General features: G+C 39.3%; 1 protein-coding gene across 5 annotated transcripts in view; it reads right to left on the bottom strand.

Annotated features, from left to right (window-relative positions):
• Positions 1-22,473, bottom strand: part of TTC39B (tetratricopeptide repeat domain 39B) — a 140,513-nt gene that overhangs the window by 10,123 nt on the left and 107,917 nt on the right. For all 5 annotated transcript variants that reach the window (XM_082695034.1, XM_082695037.1, XM_082695035.1 and 2 more), the window contains 4 exons: positions 21,621-21,747; positions 17,344-17,452; positions 2,483-2,600; positions 838-954 (listed from right to left, as the gene is read on the bottom strand). In XM_082695034.1, the coding sequence (XP_082551160.1) occupies positions 838-954; positions 2,483-2,600; positions 17,344-17,452; positions 21,621-21,747 (471 nt within the window). The remainder of the gene's footprint in view (positions 1-837; positions 955-2,482; positions 2,601-17,343; positions 17,453-21,620; positions 21,748-22,473) is intronic.

The raw sequence follows: 22,473 nt of genomic DNA on the forward strand, positions 1-22,473 counted from the left end.
ATTGCTGGTTCTCCTACTTGTCAACTTATTCAACACCTCTCCCTAACTAAGCAAGAGGAAACGCTGCCTGTTTATGTATAGATGTCTGTCTAAGGCCTTTACTAGTGTCTGGCACATAATAAGTGCTCAGTGAATACTTGCTGATTTTGAGTAAATGAACAAACCAATGAATCACTAAGCTATTTATGGCTTAAAGCTATTATCTCATTCTTTCTCTACTGTAACAAGTATTCAGTGCAAACAGACCACAGTGAGCCATGATCACCAGTCAGAGAGCCATTGTCTAGCAGAAAATAAAAATGCTTCAGAATTACTACACTAGACAGAAAGAAAAGAGAGCTAGAGAAATACACAGAGGGCTTCTTCCAATCAGTGGCTCTTGAAGGAAATGAGAGATGTGGTTAAAGACACTAAGGGTCAGCAAATTATGACCCAAATAATGGCCAAGTCCAGAGACAACCATTTATTTACATATTGTCTTCTGTGGCTGCTTTCAGTACAATCAGAAGTTGCAATGAGACCTTATTCTTATAAAACTAGAAATACTTACTATCTGGCCCTTTATAGAAAACATCTGCCAACCCCAATGCAGAAAAGAACAGGTTATAAATCTGGCTAGCGATGCCAGCAATCACAATACTTATAAACAGGCACAGGGTGTCAGCCATTGAAAAGGTTGGAAATAGCACAACTAGAGCAAAAGTTAGGAGCATAACATTATTATTCATTTTTCATTCATGTTTTAACTTCTAAGTATATACAATTACTGCTGTGGTTATACCAGTGTCGATGTTCCTGACTTCAGAGCAAGCAGGAAAAGCTGCCATTATCACTTACCTTGCAGTTTCTAGGGTCTTTATGGCCTTGTCAATTTCCCCTTGGCTTTTGTACAAAAAGGCCAACTCAAACAGAGTAAATGGCACTAGATAGTGGTCATACTTCAGTAGCTTTTCACTAAAAGAGTGAAAGGAAAACAATTAAGTCTTAACATAACAAGAAACAAATGATTCTTTTTCAAAGTATGTACTTTTTCCATTCTGCAGAAAACAGGTGCACCACTAAGCCTATCACCAGAGAGAACTGTCATTATAGAGCCAAGGGATCTAATAAATGATGGCAATAAATAGTTTGTTTTGAATATATTCCTCTTTTGTTTTATTCTTTAATCTAAATCCAGTCCTAAGCATTATTTACACCCCTTAGGAAGATGAATGCATGCAAGATCTTCAAAGATTAACCCTGGAAAGGACAAGGTCATCCTCCTAAAAAAAATGAGTATGTTCAGAAAATGACTCCATTTAGAAATTAGAACACTGTATTTCTTTATACTGTTAAGTCTTATAAGGCTAAAAAAAAGTCCATAAATAAGTGGACACTTCTGTTTTCAGCAATAATATGAAATCTGACCATAAAATATCAAGAAGCAATAAAAATATATATATAAGTAATGCACTTCCAAATGCATAATTCAGCTCACAAGAATGTAGGAAAAACTCGCAAACTGAAAACAAAAGCAGAACTCTAAGGGTGTGGATGACGTGAAAGCAGCCCTGGGATCTGCTTCGACCTGAGTCAACCAGGGCTTTCTATCTCAGTGTCCATGCAGCGGAGGCCTTGAGTCCACAGAAGAGCAGAGCCTGAGACCTCCATATAAACCTGGGGCCATTCTCCATCAGGGGGAGGGTGGATTGGAAAAACCCACTCCCTGGCATAGGAGGAAGACAAGGGCAGTTGGCTCCTCAATCTGGGTCCAGGTTGGAAGGAAAAAAACACATTCTTTGGGAAATTAATAACCAATAGACCTGACCTCACATGAATTTGCATTTCAAATTTACAAATTTACATGGCCCAAAAGATCCAAGGACCTCTCAGCAATGCTATTAACACAAACCTGGCAGAAATAAAAGCAAAATCACTTTAGAGACTCTTCTTCCAGCCTAACCTCACAGATGTCTCAAGATAAGACCCCAAGGAAGGGGAGCTCATGGTCCAAAATCACAAAACACATGAGCAAACAATTCACTGTAGATTCAATAAATGTAACACGTAGCACAAATGGGTCATCCTTTTGATGACCAGAAACACCAGTAAAACCAAACTCAATGGCTACTTCATTTTTTTTTAATCAATGGCTACTTCTTTAACATGTTTACTAAAAACAGTAGATTACCTATTTGGGAAATAGACATGGTCCCTTTCCTCTTTATAAGAACACCAGTCCTCACCCGTCCTCTACATTCTCATCTAAGCTAGTGTCTAGGTTTTGTGGAACTTAGCATTCCCCTTAAACGCTATGTAGAAATGCATAAAGCCGTCTTCTACTTGGGCTCTGAGTCTGCTCTCAAAGGACAATGAGAGAGCTACCGGATTCTCTTCCTGGTAACCCTGGGACACTCGCTGCGGGAGAGAACACGTCACTTTCTCACAGCAGTTTCCTGGGAACCACAGTTTGCGCTCAGCTCGGCCTCCTGTTTGTCTCTACCTTTGGATGACGTGATTGAAGCACAGCTCAGCTTGCAAGGGCCGCTGCAGGTTCTTCAGGCAACACCCTTTCAGCAGCTTTACCAGACACTCGTCATCCACAGAGTAGTCACTCATGTCTAAAGCCAGGCAAACAGAAAGCACACACAAAAGGAAAATCACTTTAAAACATCCCAAGGAAGAGGAACAAAGAATAGCTATGAGGTTTTGGAGAGATCGCTGAGAAATAAGGAAAATATTTCTAGCATTTGTTAGGCTTCCCTTAAGAAAACACAATGAAAATATTTTAAATCAAAAGAAGAGGCGGCTTTCTACCTCCATACACCATTTGACTAAGGGCTGCCACTCTATCCACTTGCAAATCGTTCTTCAGGTGCTCAGGGCTCAGTCTCCGAGTTAGGTGGTCTTAGGTGTAAGAGTAGGAAATCTGAACTCTAAATAAAGTAAGAGCTGTATTAATTCTATAAGAGGTAAAGCAGTGAGGAGCAAGAAGGCAGCCTCCCCCTGTGGTTCTGGCGTCTAACTGTGCTGGCTTCGCACCGGAGAGGATAACACGTCCATATGGAGAAGCAGATGGCTTCCTACCCATTAAAAATTCAGGAAGTAAGAATACCCTCTCCAGACCATTCTGTTTTACAACTTTTCAATTCTCCCAGGTTTTGTTCTTTTGGGGGGAAAAATTCTGTCATAAAATTAGACAAAATGGTTTCCCAAGTACATGCAAGGTACCTAAAATCCTCATAAACCTGCAAGTGCTTGAGGCTAACGGAAAGGGTTTTCTTTCAGCACGTTTTCCCTTTCAAAAATGACACTGCCTTCTACAGCCCAAGGCTATAGACTATTTAAGCAAAAGGAACCACACCCTGTGTGACATCAACCTAAAAAAGGTAGACATTTCCCATCTACCACTTTTGAATCTAGGTGCTTTCACAAGTGACTGAAACTAAGTCATTCCCAAGACAGACGGATAATTCAATTCATACATTTCAGGCTGTGACAATACAAGGTGTTGGGGTGGCGGGGGGGTGGGTAGTAAACCAGACCACTGAGGCCTGGGAGTCCTCATTTTCCATCAGATTCCCCTGCTTTTAGTACAAAACCTCAGAAATCACTATTAACACATGCCGGTGTTTGCATTAACAAACTGCTTGTTTATGGGAGGTTAATGATGCCACTTAACCAACAGAAGGGGATCACTTTACTCTTATGGGGCTAAAAACAGCTGATATTCACCTCTCACTTCCAAGCTCCGATAGCTCATTCACCTGGAAAAATCATGGACATCAACATCACGTTACCATTTTTCAGCCCTGTTGCCCCCTGCCCCAAATATATCTATGTTTCTAATCATGGATGTTCACTGAAAAATCTTTCCAGGCATAGAACCAAACCCTTAGGGTCCGTACTGGATGCTAGTTTTTAGTAACATTTTTGTGCATTCTATTGATTTCTATATCAGCATTTTATGACAATTTGTCTTACCATAAACTTCTGGTGCTCAGTGAATGATGGTTTTGCTAAGGAACAGACATTAACTATGGAAAATTAAAGTACCAGTAAATCTGCATTTAGCTTTTATTTAGATCATGAGTTAAGGATATGAAAATGGGTCCGAAGACACCACCTTCCTCCAAACCTTAGCCAAATCATCATTTCCTCAGACCACAGAGTATTCTCTGTCAGATGATTATTTTCCCTTAAAATCTGAATTCTTTATCATGATTCTCAACCTCCTGGGTGAGTTCACAGATGAACATTTCAACACACAATTTCCATTTTACATTCCAAGAAAATTATACAACAATGCTGCCAAAGCACATTTTCATCACAAAAGAGCTGCTTAACTTAATAAAACAGAGGGTAGGCTGAGGAAAAAGAAAGTTTGAAGCCCAAACTACAAAAATATCCACATTGAACTTCTTAGAAACTAGCTGCAATGCAACAAAGGAAAAATTAAAAAACAGATTTAGAAAGTGAAAAGCCATAAAGTAGCATTTTCCCTTTTATGTAACTCTGATTGCATTTGCTATAGAATTTCACAAAGCAAATTAACTGCAATGAAGAGTCAGAGAAGATCTATTGTACCAACTTCTGACTACATGTTGAGTTTAGTTAGATTTCAAATGAAACACTAACGGAATTAGTGACAGACACTGACTCCAGGCATATCACACCAAGTGTTCTTCTCTTATTAAACTGTATCCTTCCCTTTGTATCCCTAAAGGCCCTTTCATAATCGCATTGTCAGAGTAGAACACCAACTGTATCTTCTACCTTCTTTTACTTTAGAGACACTTGCCAAGGGGAGAAGAAGGGAAAATACATTCAATTCCCGATACTAGGGGAAAGAGGGTAGAGGCTGGAACCACCTCGGGGTTACAACTTCATTTCATTTTTTCAGTTTTGGATTTTTTCCCCATTGCTCTGAAAGATAAGAGTTTAATTACTAAAAGGTCATTACTAAGGGGCGGGAGCGAGCAGAGATGGGGATCTGGTCATTTTTCTGCATAGAACAATGGACCTGGTAGAGATTATCATAAATTCTGCGTACAAAATCTTCAGAAAACTTTTTTTTAAAGATTTTATTTATTTATTTGACAGACAGAGATCATAAGTCATCAGAGAGGCAGACAGGAGAAGAGAGGAGGAAGTAGGCTCCCTGCTGAGCAGACAGCCTGATGTGGGGCTCGATCCCAGGACCCCGCGATCATGACTTGAGCCGAAAGCAGAGGCTTTAACCCACTGAGCCACCCAGGCGCCCCAGAAAACTTTTATTATTATTTTTTTTAACCCAGAGGAAACACACACAAAAACAATTGTATAAAGTATAGTGCTTCTGTCTGTCTGAGCTTTCCCTGCCCCCACCCCTTAGATATCTCTAATCTGATCATCTCGATAGATCAATAAAAGAAGAAGGAAGCAGATGGCTTCCTATCCATTAAAAATTCAGGAAGTAAGAATACTGTCTCCAGACCACTGGATAGAGCAGTCTGTTTTTTAAGCCTCTATTGCACTCTATATCCATAGTCTGATACATATATTACAACTTTACATTTTCCCCCCAACCAATAATGGGACAAAATAAACTTCGAGGTAAAGGCTGAAGAGCCTGTTCAAATAGAGAACAATCCAGTGGTCCCCCAGGACTTCTTAATATACAAAGGCCCCACTCTCTGGTGGTGATAAACATTAGTCTACACTATAAAGGATAGACATCCAAATGTCAGAATTCATTCAACTGAACCAAAGCCCTTAGAGTTGTAGAAAAACACAAGGAACAAGATGATCCAGGTTTTTTCGGGGGGATGGGGGTACTCTACCAATGTTTTCATTTAATAAAAAGAGGTTTTCCTTCACCTCTCAGTTTTTATTATCCACTTATTAAAAAACATATCCATTTTCCCATCTGGTTTGTGGATATGTGGGTTTTAATCATAGATAATTCTCCTACTGGCAGGAACAACGTTTTCTCAGCTATCATAATTCTATCTCTAGTACGGAAAATCTACAAGTTTTCAAATGAGCAAGTTAATAAAACGTAGCCAAAGTAGTTGAACAAAAATGAATACTAAAATTTGTTTAAAAGCCCAGATGAATTTTATAAAGGTGCTTTTTGTGAAATCTCATTTTTTAAAGTAAACTTCTGTGGAGTTTCATTTCATCTAAGTTTCAAAATGATGTAACTTTATATCAACTTTACACTCAAATAAAACTGAAATCTTTTTTCCTTTTTGAAGTAACTTCACACTGAAAATAGTAAAGATCATCTCACATCCATCAGAATGGCTACTACAAAAACAAACGAACCACAATAACCAAAAAACCCCTAGGATATTACAAATACTGGTGGAGATATAGAGAAATTAGAACCTTGTGCACTGTTGGAGGGAATATAAAATGGTACAGCCACTATGGAAAACAGTATGGCAGCTCCTCAAAAAACTTAAAAGAGAAACACCACATGACCCAGCAGTTCTACTTCTGGGAACATATCTCACAGAACCGAAAGTATGGCGCCTGGCTGGCCCAGTCAGTTAAACATCTGCCTTCAGCTGGTGTCATGTTCCTGGGGTCCTGGGATGGAGTCCAGCATTGTCAGGCTCCCTGCTCAGCGGGTAGTCTGCTTCTCCCTCTATCCCTCCCCCTGCTTGTTCTCTCTGTCTTTTAAATAAATAAACAAAACCTTTAAAAATAAAAAAAAGAACTGAGAACAATCTCAAAAAAAAAAAATTTACATACCTATGTTCACAGAAGTATTATTTGCAATAGCCAAAAAGTGGAAGCAATTCAAATGTGCAACAGTGGATAAAAGGAAAAGAAAAACATGATCTATACATTCAATGAAATATTATGTTGTATATCCATACAACATGGATATACCCTGAGGCCATTTTTTAAAAAGATTTTATTTATTTGACAGAGAGAGGGAAAGCACAAGCAGGGGGAGCAGCAGAGGAAGAGGGAGAAGTAAACTCCCCACTGAGCAGGGAACCCAATGGACTCGATCCCAAGACCCCAGGATCATGGCCTAAGCTGAAGGGAGACACTTAACCCACTGAGTCATCCAGGGGCTCCATACCTTGAGGTGCCATTATGCAAGGCAAAATAAGCAGTTCCAAAAGGACAAATCATGTAGGATTCCACCCATATGAGCAACCTAATGTAGTCACGTTCATAGTAACAAAAAAATAGAACTATGGCTGCCAGAGGCAGTGGGGAAAGGGAAATGGAGAGCTATTTTGAATGGGTATGGCAAAGTTCTGGAGACTGGTTACACAGCTATGTGAATATATTTAACATTACCAAACTGTATAGTTAAGAATGGATCATGTGGTAAATTTTGTGTTATATATAATTTTAACTTCAATTAAAATTAAGAAGAGGGACACCTGGGTGACTCAGTTGGTTAAGCGTCCAACTCTTGATCTCAGCTCAGGTCCTGGTTTCACGGTCATGAGTTCAAGCCCCACATGGGGTTCCACAAAAAAAAAAATAAGTAGGGGGAGGAGTCAAGATGGCGGAGAAGTAGCAGGCCGAGACTACTTCAGCTAGCCGGAGATCAGCTAGATAGCTTATCTAAAGATAGCAAACACCTGCAAATCCATCAGCAGATCAAAGAGAAGAAGAACAGCAATTCTGGAAACAGAAAAACAACCACTTTCTGAAAGGTAGGACCCGAGGAGAAGTGAATCCAAAGCGACGGGAAGATAGACCCTGGGGGGAGGGGCCGGCTCCCGGCAAGCAGCGGAGCAACCGCGCACAAAATCAGGAATTTTAAAAGTCTGTTCCGCTGAGGGACATCGCTCCAGAGGCTACCCGGGGCAAAGCCCACATGGGGTCAGTGTGGCCTCAGGTCCCACAGGGTCACAGAAGGATCGGGGGTGTCTGAGTGTCGCAGAGCTTGCGGGTATTGGAACAGGAAAGCCGGCTACAGAGACAGAGCTGACAGTAAGCTCGCAGCTCGGTGTTACCTTGAACCGGTCGCAGGCTCGGTGAGCTCGGAGCGCGGCCGGAGGTCAGGCAGACGGGAGTAACTGAGCGCGGTTCTCTGGGCGCGCACTGAGGAGTGCGGCCCTGGGCTCTCGGCTCCTCCGGGCCGGAGACCAGGAGGCCGCCATTTGTATTCCCATCCTCCGGAACTCTACGGAAAGCGCTCAGGGAACAAAAGCTCCTGAAAGCAAACCCAAGCTGATTACTCACCCCGGCCCCGGGTAAAAGCGGTGCAATTCCACCTGGGGCAAAGACACTTGAGAATCACTACAACAGGCCCCTCCCCCAGAAGATCAACAAGAAATCCAGCCGAGACCAAGTTCACCTACCAAAGAGTGCGGTTTCAATACCAAGGAGAGAAGCAGAATTCTAGAGGAGGAGAAAGCAAAGCACGGACTCATGGCTTTTTCCCTGTGATTTTTTTTAGTCTTGCGGTTAATTTAATTTAATTTTTTTCTTTTTCTTTTTCTTTTTTTTTTTTTTTATTGCCTTCGGGTAAAATTTTTTTTTTTAACTGTTACCTTTTTCTTTTTTAACGATTTTTTACTAGTTTATCTAATACATATATTTTTTTTCTTTTTTATATTTTTCTTAGGTGTTTTCTTTTTTTAAAAAATTCTTTTTTTTTTTTTCTCTTTTTTCTTTTTTTTTTATTGTTTCCTTTTTGAACCACTTTTTATCCCCTTTCTCCCCCCTCACGATTTTGGATCTCTTCTAATTTGGTTAAAGCATATTTTCCTGGGGTTGTTGCCACCCTTTTAGTATTTTACTTGCCCCTTCATATACTCTTATCTGGACAAAATGACAAGACGGAAAAATTCAACACAAAAAAAAGAACAAGAGGCAGTACCGAAGGCTAGGGACCTAATCAATACAGACATTGGTAATATGTCAGACCTAGAGTTCAGAATGACAATTCTCAAGGTTCTAGCCGGGCTCGAAAAAGGCATGGAAGATATTAGAGAAACCCTCTCGAGAGATATAAAAGCCCTTTCTGGAGAAATAAAAGAACTAAAATCTAACCAAGTTGAAATCAAAAAAGCTATTAATGAGGTGCAATCAAAAATGGAGGCTCTCACTGCTAGGATAAATGAGGCAGAAGAAAGAATTAGTGATATAGAAGACCAAATGACAGAGAATAAAGAAGCTGAGCAAAAGAGGGACAAACAGCTACTGGACCACGAGGGGAGAATTCGAGAGATAAGTGACACCATAAGACGAAACAACATTAGAATAATTGGGATTCCAGAAGAAGAAGAAAGAGAGAGGGGAGCAGAAGGTATACTAGAGAGAATTATTGGGGAGAATTTCCCCAATATGGCAAAGGGAACAAGCATCAAAATTCAGGAGGTTCAGAGAACGCCCCTCAAAATCAATAAGAATAGGCCCACACCCCGTCACCTAATAGTAAAATTTACAAGTCTCAGTGACAAAGAGAAAATCCTGAAAGCAGCCCGGGAAAAGAAGTCTGTAACATACAATGGTAAAAATATTAGATTGGCAGCTGACTTATCCACAGAGACCTGGCAGGCCAGAAAGAGCTGGCATGATATTTTCAGAGCACTAAATGAGAAAAACATGCAGCCCAGAATACTATATCCAGCTAGGCTATCATTGAAAATAGAAGGAGAGATTAAAAGCTTCCAGGACAAACAACAACTGAAAGAATTTGCAAACACCAAACCAGCTCTACAGGAAATCTTGAAAGGGGTCCTCTAAACAAAGAGAGATCCTACAAGTGGTAGATCAGAAAGGAACAGAGACCATATACAGTAACAGCCACCTTACAGGCAATACAATGGCCCTAAATTCATATCTCTCAATAGTTACCCTGAATGTTAATGGGCTAAATGCTCCTGTCAAAAGACACAGGGTATCAGAATGGATAAAAAAACAAAACCCATCTATATGTTGCCTCCAAGAAACACATTTTAAGCCCGAAGACACCTCCAGATTTAAAGTGAGGGGGTGGAAAAGAATTTACCATGCTAATGGACATCAGAAGAAAGCAGGAGTGGCAATCCTTATATCAGATCAATTAGATTTTAAGCCAAAAACTATAATAAGAGATGAGGAAGGACACTATATCATACTCAAAGGGTCTGTCCAACAAGAAGATTTAACAATTTTAAATATCTATGCCCCCAACGTGGGAGCAGCCAACTATATAAACCAATTAATAACAAAATCAAAGAAACACATCAACAATAATACAATAATAGTAGGGGACTTTAACACTCCCCTCACTGAAATGGACAGATCATCCAAGCAAAAGATCAGCAAGGAAATAAAGGCCTTAAACGACACACTGGACCAGATGGACATCACAGATATATTCAGAACATTTCATCCCAAAGCAACAGAATACACATTCTTCTCTAGTGCACATGGAACATTCTCCAGAATAGATCACATCCTCGGTCCTAAATCAGGACTCAACTGGTATCAAAAGATTGGGATCATTCCCTGCATATTTTCAGACCACAATGCTCTAAAGCTAGAACTCAACCACAAAAGGAAGTTTGAAAAGAACCAAAATACATGGAGACTAAACAGCATCCTTCTAAAGAATGAATGGGTCAACCGGGAAATTAAAGAAGAATTGAAAAAAAATCATGGAAACAAATGATAATGAAAATACAACGGTTCAAAATCTGTGGGACACAACAAAGGCAGTCCTGAGAGGAAAATATATAGCGGTACAAGCCTTTCTCAAGAAACAAGAAAGGTCTCAGGTACACAATCTAACCCTACGCCTAAAGGAGCTGGAAAAAGAACAAGAAAGAAACCCTAAGCCTAGTAGGAGAAGAGAAATCATAAAGATAAGAGCAGAAATCAATGAAATAGAAACCAAAAAAACAATAGAACAAATCAACGAAAGTAGGAGCTGGTTCTTTGAAAGAATTAATAAAATTGATAAACCCCTGGCCCGACTTATCAAAAAGAAAAGAGAAAGGACCCAAATAAATAAAATCATGAATGAAAGAGGAGAGATCACAACTAACACCAAAGAAATACAAACTATTATAAGAACATACTATGAGCAACTCTACGGCAATAAATTTGACAATCTGGAAGAAATGGATGCATTCCTAGAAACATATAAACTACCACAACTGAACCAGGAAGAAATAGAAAGCCTGAACAGACCCATAACCAGTAAGGAGATTGAAACAGTCATTAAAAATCTCCAAACAAACAAAAGCCCAGGGCCAGACGGCTTCCCGGGGGAATTCTACCAAACATTTAAAGAAGAACTAATTCCTATTCTCCTGAAACTATTCCAAAAAATAGAAATGGAAGGAAAACTTCCAAACTCATTTTATGAGGCCAGCATCACCTTGATCCCAAAACCAGACAAGGATCCCACCAAAAAAGAGAGCTATAGACCAATATCCTTGATGAACACAGATGTGAAAATACTCAACAAAATACTAGCCAATAGGATTCAACAGTACATTAAAAAGATTATTCACCACGACCAAGTGGGATTTATTCCAGGGCTGCAAGGTTGGTTCAACATCCGCAAATCAGTCAATGTGATACAACACATCAATAAAAGTAAGAACAAGAACCATATGATACTCTCAATAGATGCTGAAAAAGCATTTGACAAAGTACAGCATCCCTTTCTGATCAAAACTCTTCAAAGTGTAGGGATAGAGGGCACATACCTCAATATCATCAAAGCCATCTATGAAAAACCCACCGCAAATATCATTCTCAATGGAGAAAAACTGAAAGCTTTTCCGCTAAGGTCAGGAACACGGCAGGGATGTCCATTATCACCACTGCTATTCAACATAGTACTAGAGGTCCTAGCCTCAGCAATCAGACAACAAAAGGAAATTAAAGGCATCCAAATTGGCAAAGAAGAAGTCAAATTATCACTCTTCGCAGATGATATGATACTATATGTGGAAAACCCAAAAGAGTCCACTCCAAAACTGCTAGAACTTATACAGGAATTCAGTAAAGTGTCAGGATATAAAATCAATGCACAGAAATCAGTTGCACTTCTCTACACCAACAGCAAGACAGAAGAAAGGGAAATTAAGGAGTCAATCCCATTTACAATTGCACCCAAAACCATAAGATACCTAGGAATAAACCTAACCAAAGAGACACAGAATCTATACTCAGAAAACTATAAAGTACTCATGAAAGAAATTGAGGAAGACACAAAGAAATGGAAAAATGTTCCATGCTCCTGGATTGGAAGAATAAATATTGTGAAAATGTCTATGTTACCTAAAGCAATCTACACATTTAATGCAATTCCTATCAAAGTACCATCCATCTTTTTCAAAGAAATGGAACAAATAATTCTAAAATTTATATGGAACCAGAAAAGACCTCGAATAGCTAAAGGGATATTGAAAAAGAAAGCCAACGTTGGTGGCATCACAATCCCGGACTTCAAGCTCTATTACAAAGCTGTCATCATCAAGACAGCATGGTACTGGCACAAAAACAGACCCATAGATCAATGGAACAGAATAGAGAGCCCAGAAATAGACCCTCAAATCTATGGTCAACTCATCTTCGACAAAGCAGGAAAGAATGTCCAATGGAAAAAAGACAGCCTCTTCAATAAATGGTGCTGGGAAAATTGGACAGCCACATGCAGAAAAATGAAATTGGACCATTTCCTTACACCACACACAAAAATAGACTCAAAATGGATGAAGGACCTCAATGTGCGAAAGGAATCCATCAAAATCCTTGAGGAGAACACAGGCAGCAACCTCTTCGACCTCAGCCGCAGCAACATCTTCCTAGGAACAACGCAAAAGGCAAGGGAAGCAAGGGAAAAAATGAACTATTGGGATTTCATCAAGATCAAAAGCTTTTGCACAGCAAAGGAAACAGTTAACAAAATCAAAAGACAACTGACAGAATGGGAGAAGATATTTGCAAACGACATATCAGATAAAGGACTAGTGTCCAGAATCTATAAAGAACTTAGCAAACTCAACACCCAAAGAACAAATAATCCAATCAAGAAATGGGCAGAGGACATGAACAGACATTTCTGCAAAGAAGACATCCAGATGGCCAACAGACACATGAAAAAGTGCTCCATATCACTCGGCATCAGGGAAATACAAATCAAAACCACAATGAGATATCACCTCCCACCAGTCAGAATGGCTAAAATCAACAAGTCAGGAAATGACAGATGCTGGCGAGGATGCGGAGAAAGGGGAACCCTCCTACACTGTTGGTGGGAATGCAAGCTGGTGCAACCTCTCTGGAAAACAGCATGGAGGTTCCTCAGAATGTTGAAAATAGAACTGCCCTATGACCCAGCAATTGCACTATTGGGTATTTACCCTAAAGATACAAACGTAGTGATCCAAAGGGGCACGTGTACTCGAATGTTTATAGCAGCAATGTCCACAATAGCCAAACTATGGAAAGAACCTAGATGTCCATCAACAGATGAATGGATCAAGAAGATGTGGTATATATACACAATGGAATACTATGCAGCCATCAAAAGAAATGAAATCTTGCCATTTGCGACAACATGGATGGAACTAGAGCGTATCATGCTTAGCGAAATAAGTCAAGCGGAGAAAGACAACTATCATATGATCTCCCTGATATGAGGAAGTGGTGATGCAACATGGGGGCTTAAGTGGGTACGAGAAGAATAAATGAAAGAAGATGGGATTGGGAGGGAGACAAACCATAAGTGACTCTTAATCTCACAAAACAAACTGAGGGTTGCTGGGGGGAGGGGGTTTGGGAGAAGGGGGTGGGATTATGGACATTGGGGAGGGTATGTGTTTTGGTGAGTGCTGTGAAGTGTGTAAACCTGGTGATTCATAGACCTGTACCCCTGGGGATAAAAATATATGTTTATAAAAAATAAAAAATTATATTAAAAAAAAAATAAGTAAATAAAATAAGTTTTAAAAATTAAAAATATTTAATTGTAAAAAGAATCATAAAGAAGCTTAATGCAACTTTGTATGTAGAAACTATGTAGATAATATATCAATAATGGAACATCTAGAACATACAAAGAAAGTCTAAACTGTCCATATAGTGAGTCTGTAAGTCTGTACTCATACATATAATCCTTTGTTCTCTGTTAAATGGTACAAACTTTGGATTTCTCTTTCATTTCAGTTTCTTGAGATTTTTCATCCACTTGTTTCCCTTGTGACCAGAAATCACAGAGAATTATCAGTCCATGAAGATAAATACCTCAATATTTTAGCTACTCTACCTAAGCCCCAGTTCACAGGGGCTGAGGTTTAATACTTTTCTGGAAGGGGGAGGGAAAAGGAGAGAAAGGGAACCATGGTTCTTTTATAAAAATGCTGCCTTTGATATGGGAGATGGACAATGCTCATCCCCCATCAACAGATGACCTTTGCAGGTGACTTTTTTTTTTTTTTTAATTTATTTGACAGACAGAGATCACAAGTAGGCAGAGAGGCAGGCAGAGAGAGAGGAAGGAAAGCAGGCTCCCTGCTGAGCAGAGAGCCCGATGTGGGGCTCAATCCCAGGAACCTGGGATCATGACCCAAGCCAAAAGCAGAGGCTTTAACCCACTGAGCCACCCAGGTGCCCCGCAGGTGACTTTTTAAAATAATAAAGTAGAATATTCCATTTTCCTGTTCTCCCTGTGATTACCAGTTTATACTCATAAAATGGTTATTTAGGAGATCTGCAAGGCGGGGGTGTTGATCTGTGGCCTCAGAACATCATTGCTTTTTGTTCTATTGACTTCTTCAGGTATCCTGTCTGAAACCTTGACCTTATTAGCAACTAAGGCCACTGATTCAGCTTTCATTCTTTTATATTTCTTCTCCTTATTGATGGTAATCTAAAACTAGAATTATTTTAAATATGGAAAGCAGCCTAAATGCCCAATAACACTGCAAGTGTTGATTAACTTATGATACATTAGCTCCATGGAGTGCTATGAAGCTTTTGAAATTATTGTAAGAGCCATTTAGCAACAATTTAAAAGTCTATGATAAAAATAGAACTACCATATGATCCAGAAATTCCACCTCTAGGTATTTATCCAAAGAAAATGGAAACACCAACTCGAAAAGATATATGCATCCTCATGTTCATCACAGCATTATTTAAAATAGCCCAGATATGGAAGCCGTAAGTGGATGAATGGATAAAGAAAATATATACTACATTTTCTGTATGTAGTAGGTATATACAATGGAATATTACTCAGCCATAAAAAATAAAATCTTGCAGCTTTGCAACAACATGGATTTTCCTTGAGGGCATTATGCTAAGTAATGGAATAAGTCAGACAGCAAAAGAGAAATACCATACTTTCACTTATATGAAACCTAAAACAGAACAAAACAAAAAAATCAAGCTCATAAATTGGTGGTTGCTGGGGGTGGGACATGGGAGGTAGGAGAAATGGGTAAAGAGAGTCAAATGTATAAACTTCCCATTATAAAATAAATCATGGGGATATAATGTACAACATGGTGATTATAGTTCATAATACTGTGCTTCAAGGGCACCTGGGTGGTTCAATGGGTTAAGCCTCTGCCTTCAGCTCAGGTCCTGATCTCAGGGTCCTGGAATTGAGCCCGGCATGGGGCTCTCTGCTCAGTGGTGAGCCTGCTTCCCCCCCTCTCTCTGCCTTCTTGTGATATCTCTCTCTCTCTCTCTCTGTCAAATAAATAAATAAATAATCTTTAATTTAAAAAAAAATACTGTACTCTATATTTGAAAGTTGCTAAGAGAGGAGATCTTAAAAGTTCGAACACATGAAAAAAATTTTGTAATATGTATGTTATGTATATTAACTAGCCTTATTGTGCTGATCATTAGAGAGTCCACAAATACTGAATCTTTATTGTATACACATGAAATTAACATAATGTTATGTCAATTATACTTCAATAAAAAAAGTTTATGATATATTAAATGAAAAAAAAAGTAGTCTAGTGTATGTCCAGGTACACTATGATTATAACTGTAAAAATAAGACTAGGATGGAGCAAACAAATATTCTAAATTAGTTGTATTATAATAGCAAAACATGGGTAATTTCTTTCACCTACATCAATCAATTATATGCTTAATTTTTTAACAATAATTATAAAGAAAAATGTCATTTAACATTTCAGCCTCATTCTGTAGCTCCAAATACAAATGAGGTCCCTTATCCCTGGAGCTATGTTCAGTATTTAATTTCCCATGTGGAGAATATATTGAGTATGGGGCTAGCCACTCCCTCAATGCCCATCTTTTTCCAGTTAAAAAATATGAGTTAACTGTTACAATTTTCTTTGCCTTTACCTGAACTTCTATGCCCTTTACCATGTTTGTCGCCATGGATGTTTTCATTTTACTTCTGTGGTTAGAACATTCCAAAGGAGAAGACCTAAATGATTGGGAGGCTGAAAAGGAATACTACAAAGGCTAGCATCCATAGCATCATTTGTCAAAGATAAACGCTCTATTTAAGCTGGAGAATTAGACAATGTCAGATCAAGAAAACTTCGGATACTATCTGAGTATTTTTGGATATCATCATCTCATGATATCCAGAAATGATGAGGTATGTTTCCCAGGGTCTCACAGCTGCAAAGCTGGGACTGTAAACTCAGATGGCCTGATTTTTCCTTCTAGTATTCCAGCTGTTTCCAGGAAATGGAGTTTCCAGTAAACTGGAGAGGGGCCTCTAGGACAACCAACAGTGATGAGTAAAAAAATTAAATTGTGATAAAATTTCAACTTGAAAACAATCTTCTGTGTCTGCAAAAACATAATAGTCATTACAGAGCAAAAGAGGGGATGGAACAAGTCACAAATAAAAAACCAGAAATGCACTCTAAAACTTGACTGATTGTTCATCTTTCTCAGCGACAGACTAATCCAGATATAATTCACCTACCATACAATTCACCTACTTGGAAGTACACTTCAACTGGTTTTGAGTATGCTATAGAGTTGTACAACCAATACTACAGTCTTAGAATATTCTCAACACTCCAAAAAGAAATAGCATACACCCTTTAAAAGCTATCACACGCAGACCCCAGTTCTTCCATCCCTCGTTATAAAACCACTAGTCTACTTTCTGTCTTTATAGATTGACCTATTCTCAATATCTCATTTAAATGGAACCATGCAATATGCTGTCTTCTGGAACGAGCATCTTTCACATAGCCTCGTTTCCCTAAACTTGTCCATGTGGCAGCACGTGTCATTCCTCCCTTCTTCTGATCACAATAACCCAGATCCTTGCAGCCCAAGAGCTTTGTCCTTGTGATACACACAAATGAACACAGGCAGATAGACACAGGGAAAGGGCAGGAGAGTGGTAATAAAAAATATTTTCAGGCTTTTACTTTTCATACTTACTTTCATTTTGTAAAGTAGCCTCAGCCTTTTCGACAGTGACCAACAGATTTTCGGAAAGGTCTTTTCTCTTGCTCACTATTGGAAAACCATTCCAGACATACATCATTTCCTAACAAGGAAGAATGAAAAGCCATTTGCAATTATATGAGGTTATTCGATGTCCTTTACAATAACGAAACCAATCTCTTGGTTGTTACAGATCTCAAGGTAACATCCAGAGATCACTTTCCTTAGCTTTCCTCATTTGGAGTGTAGTAATTATAATTTCCCCTTTTCTCATTTTATCTTATTTCTCATTTTATTATATGCCTTTTGCCTTTTATACTATGAAGTCATTCAATATATACAGTATATTGTGTTTTTACTGAAAAATTTACTTATTCATTTAAACATCTACTAGTATTCAATCCTTTTGGAAGATAACGGGTTACAAATACAGAAATAAATAAAATATTTTTAACTGATACTATGAACAGTTGTATGTGAGATAAATTTTTGTCATTACTTTTAAGTAAAGGGAAATATATATTTTTTAAAGATTTATTTATTTGACACAGAGAGAGAGAGAGATCACAAGTAGGCAGAGAGGCAGGCAGAGGAGAAGGGGGAAGCAGGCCCCCTACTGAGCAGAGAGCCCGATGTGGGCACCCAGGCACCCAGGGAAATATTTTTAAAAAATCTCCCAGTTATGTACATAAAATGTTCCCAAGGACTTCACTGGAAATGAATATAGAAAGTATTTTAATGGTTCTTTTATCCCATTAAAAACATGTGACAGGGGACGGCTGGGTGGCTCAGTTGTTAAGCATCTGCTTTCAGCTCAGGTCATGGTCCCAGCATCCTGGGATCGAGCCCCACATCGGGCTGCTTGCTCCGCGGGAAGACTGCTTCTCCCTTTCTCACTCCCAATGCTTATGTTCCCTCTCTCGCTATGCCCATCTCTCTGACAAATAAATAAATAAAACCTTTAAAAAAAAACACACACAAACATGTGACAGTCCAGAGATATAATCCAACATGCAGGAAGTGCAATCATTTAAAGGCCGTATGTCAGAATAACAGCCCCTGAAAATGTAAACTAATGATTTCTCATTGAAAATTACATCTCATAGGCTAACAGATGAGAAATTTTTTGGACCAAAAGTAAGCATGCTTTTGCTTGAAAATATTTTTCTAACTTCCTGGTAGCACAGTTCATATTTTTAAGTATATGAAATAGGCAGGGTAATCAGTATGTTCTTAGACATAAAGGAATTTAAAAATATGATAAAGCGGGGCACCTGGGTGGCTCAGTGGATTAAGCCTCTGCCTTCGGCTCAGGTCATGATCCCAGGGTCCTGGGATTGAGCCCCGCATCGGGCTCTCTGCACGGCGGGGAGCCTGCTTCCTCCTCTCTCTCTGCCTGCCTCTCTGCCTACTTGTGATCTCTCTCTCTGTCAAATAAACATTGTGATCTCTCTCTCTGTCAAATAAACAAATAAAATCTTAAAAAAAAAAAAAAGACCCTTACTGAGCAAAATAGGATGAAGTTATGTACACACAAGCATCTAAGTTCTAGGACACAGAAGGGGATATTGTGCTTTAAAATCTTTTCATAAAAGTTCTATGACACAAAGAAGAAATTTCCCAATGCAAATCACCTGACAGAAATCAACAGGAATGGATCCAAAAGCTGTAATTGGTGAAACGGCAAGAGGCTCCCACGTTAGCTGGGGAAGGGGGATGTTTGGTCACCTTTGTGATTTGCATGGTGTTCCTATTTTTATCTGTGCTCAGATTTGATGACAGAGTGCTATTTTTGTCTCATTCCATCACAGGCACAGAATAACCTGGTCTGACGGTGGTGCTCTCTGAGACTACTGATTTTAAGTACAGAACACCTGGACCCAAGTATAGGCTAGCTCCTATCAGATATCTGATAGAGGCTGTAGTCTTCTTTCTCACAGAATATATAAAGAGCTCCTATGAGTCAATGATAAAACAATAAACAACCTAATGAAAAATTACATTAGTATATGAACAACTCACAAGAGAAGAAATAAAAATAATAAGCAGATGAAAAGATACTCAACCATACCAACAGGGGGATATAAATTAAAATAGTGAAATGCTGTTGGTAAAAATTTAAACCAGTAGAGCCTTTCTGGAGGGCAATTTGGCAATGTCAAAATAAGAAGTGCATATACCCTCCAACCAGGAATTCCATTTCTAGAAATCTTTTCAGAGAATTATATGACCATGTGCCCAAGAAAAGCAATATAAAAGAACATTCAGGGTGCCTGGTGGCTCGGTCATTAAGCGGCTGCCTTCAGCTCAGGTTACAATCCCAGGGTCTTGGGATCAAGCCCCACATTGGGCTCCCTGCCCAGTGCGGAGCCTGTTTCTCCCTTTGCCTACTCCACCTACTTGTGCTCTCTCTCTCTCTGTCAAATAAATAAATAAACTCTTAAAAAAAAATTCATTGCAACATATTTGTAACTGTAGAAACTGGAAACTAAACTGTCAAAGGGGAATCACTGAATAACTATGGAACACAAAAAAATAATAAATAAATAAATAAATAAATGAATAATCAAGAACCCCAAATGCAAACATTCAGTTTGCATTTAATGGTTTTCCTGTGCTGACTACCTACAAAACTGAAGCCCCAAAGAACCAGAATAATATGATACACCAGTAATTTTATATATTTTTAAAGATTACATTTATTTATTTGTCAGAGAAAGAGAGAGAGCCCAAGCAGGGGGAGTAGGCAGTGCAGGCAGAACAGGCAGAAGGAGAAGCAGGCTCCCCGCTGAGCAAGGAGCCCGATTCAGGGCTTGATCCCAGGACCTTGGGATCATGACCTGAAACAGAGGCAGTAGCTTAACCAACTAAGCCACCCAGGCACCCCTATTCAGTACTTTTTTTTTTTTTTTTTAAAGATTTTATTTATTTGTCAGAGAGAGAGAGTGAGCACAGGCAGACAGAGGCAGAGAGAGAAGCAGGCTCCCTGGTGAACAAGGAGCCAGATGTGGGACTTGATCCCAGGACGCTGGGACCATGACCTGAACCGAATGCAACCACTTAACCAACTAAGCCACCCAGGCGTCCCCCTATTCAGTACTTTGAAGGAAATATTCATGAAAAAAAAATTCCTGTGGAAATTATGCTTTTCATCAAGAACGTGAGCTCCAGAGGCACCTGCGTGGTGTAGTCGGGTGAGCGCCCACTCTGGGTTTTGGCTCAGGTGAGAGCTCAGGATCATGAGTTAGAGTCCTACCTTGGGCTCTACGCTGAGCGTGGAATCTGCTTGAGATTCTCTCTCCCTCTCCCTCTGCCCCGCTTCTTACATACTCTCTCTCTCTAATAAATAAATACATCATTTAAAAAAAAAACAAAAAAGAATGTGAGCTCCAGCAGCACTGTGTCCAATGCAGCAATCACCAGGCACTGAGGGCACATGAGCACTGGAAATGTGGCTACTCCAAACGGAGATGTGCTCTAAGAGTAAAATACACAGTGCACTTCATATAATCAGTACAATAGAAAGGAATGTGAGATGTCTCACTAAGTTCTTACTGGTTACATGTTCAAACAAACATTTTACATATATCTGGTTAAACAAAATATATTCCTAAAATTATTTTCATGTTACCTTTGATTTCTTACATTTTGCGACCTTTTAATTTTTAATGTGGCTACCAGAAAAGGTAAAATCATATAAGTGGCTTGCATGAGAATTCAAGTCAACTCTAATTAAGCCAACTCACCTCTCTCCCTAAATTTCCTTATCTGTAAAATGGGGCTACTGAGAGAAAGTACTCGCAGAGAGTTACTGTAAGAATTAAATGATATATTTTTAATAGTTTTTCAAAAAATATTAAATGATATATTCTTAAATACCATAATGCCTAGAACATACCAACTAGTCAAAAAATTAGCTACAATTTTTATGATTATTTGATTATTAATAATTCATAAATGTTCACCTTACGAACACCCTTGCAATGGCGTTAAATTGAGCTAAACTTCACAGGTGTGCTTCCCACTGCTGTGACTAGATTATTTCTTTCTAAAATACAAACAGTAGTGGGTTAAGCCTCTGCCTTCAACTCAGGTCATGATCTCAGGGTCCTGGAGTCAACCCCCACTATCGGGCTTTCTGCTCAGCAGGGAGCCTGCTTCCCCCACTCTCTCTGCCTGCCTCTCTGCCTACTTGTGATCTCTGTCTGTCAAATAAATTAAATAAAATCTTTTAAAAAAATACAAAGAGTAAATAAAATAAAGACAAATACCAGGGCAGGCACGATGAGCTTCACAGGTGCAGGCAACGAGGCAGAGTAACGACGAGACTTTCTGACAGCAAACTTCTCAGTAGGGATAGATTTCCCTGCAATTCTCTGCTTCAAGCTATCCACCTGTCTGCGAAGAACCCAATCCCAACAAAAGGTCATTAGAACACATACATTATTGATACCAGCAGATTTCACGGGCCCTCCCCACACCAGCAGCATCAGCGTCATCTGGAGGTGTGCGCTAAAAGCAAATTTTCAGGACACCTGGGTGGCTTAGTAAGTTAGGCACCTGACTTTGGCTCAAGTCATGATCCAAGGATCCCAAGATCAAGCCCCATGTTGGGCTCCCTGCTCTGTGGGGAGTCTATTTCTGCCTCTCCCTCTGCCTCTTCTCTGGCTTATGTGCTCAAGCATTCTCTCATTTTCTCTCTCTCAAATAAATAAATAAAATATTTTTAAAATGTAAAAAACAACCCACAAATTTTCAGATTCCACCCCAGTGGTGGAGTGACCTAATATTAGTGACTCTAGAGATGGGTCCAGCAATCTGGAATCTAGCGAGTCCTCTAGGTGATTTAGATGTGTGCTCAAATGTGAGAACCACTGACTGACCCATACTTCTCTCTAGTTAACTTGGCTAACCTCTGACTTTATCAAATATAATGAAGGAAATTTAAATAGAAAATTGACAATGAACCCCAAAGTTTACAGCAGCAATGTCCACAATAGCCAAAATATGGAAAGAGCCCAGATGTCCATTGACAGATGAATGGAAAAAGAAGATGTGGGGTGTGTGTGTGTGTGTGTGTGTGTGTGTGTAGTGGAATATTAGTCAGTCAACAAAAAGAATGAA

Source organism: Mustela nivalis (genome assembly GCF_964662115.1).
Source record: "Mustela nivalis genome assembly, chromosome: 13".
Lineage (NCBI taxonomy): Eukaryota > Metazoa > Chordata > Mammalia > Carnivora > Mustelidae > Mustela > Mustela nivalis.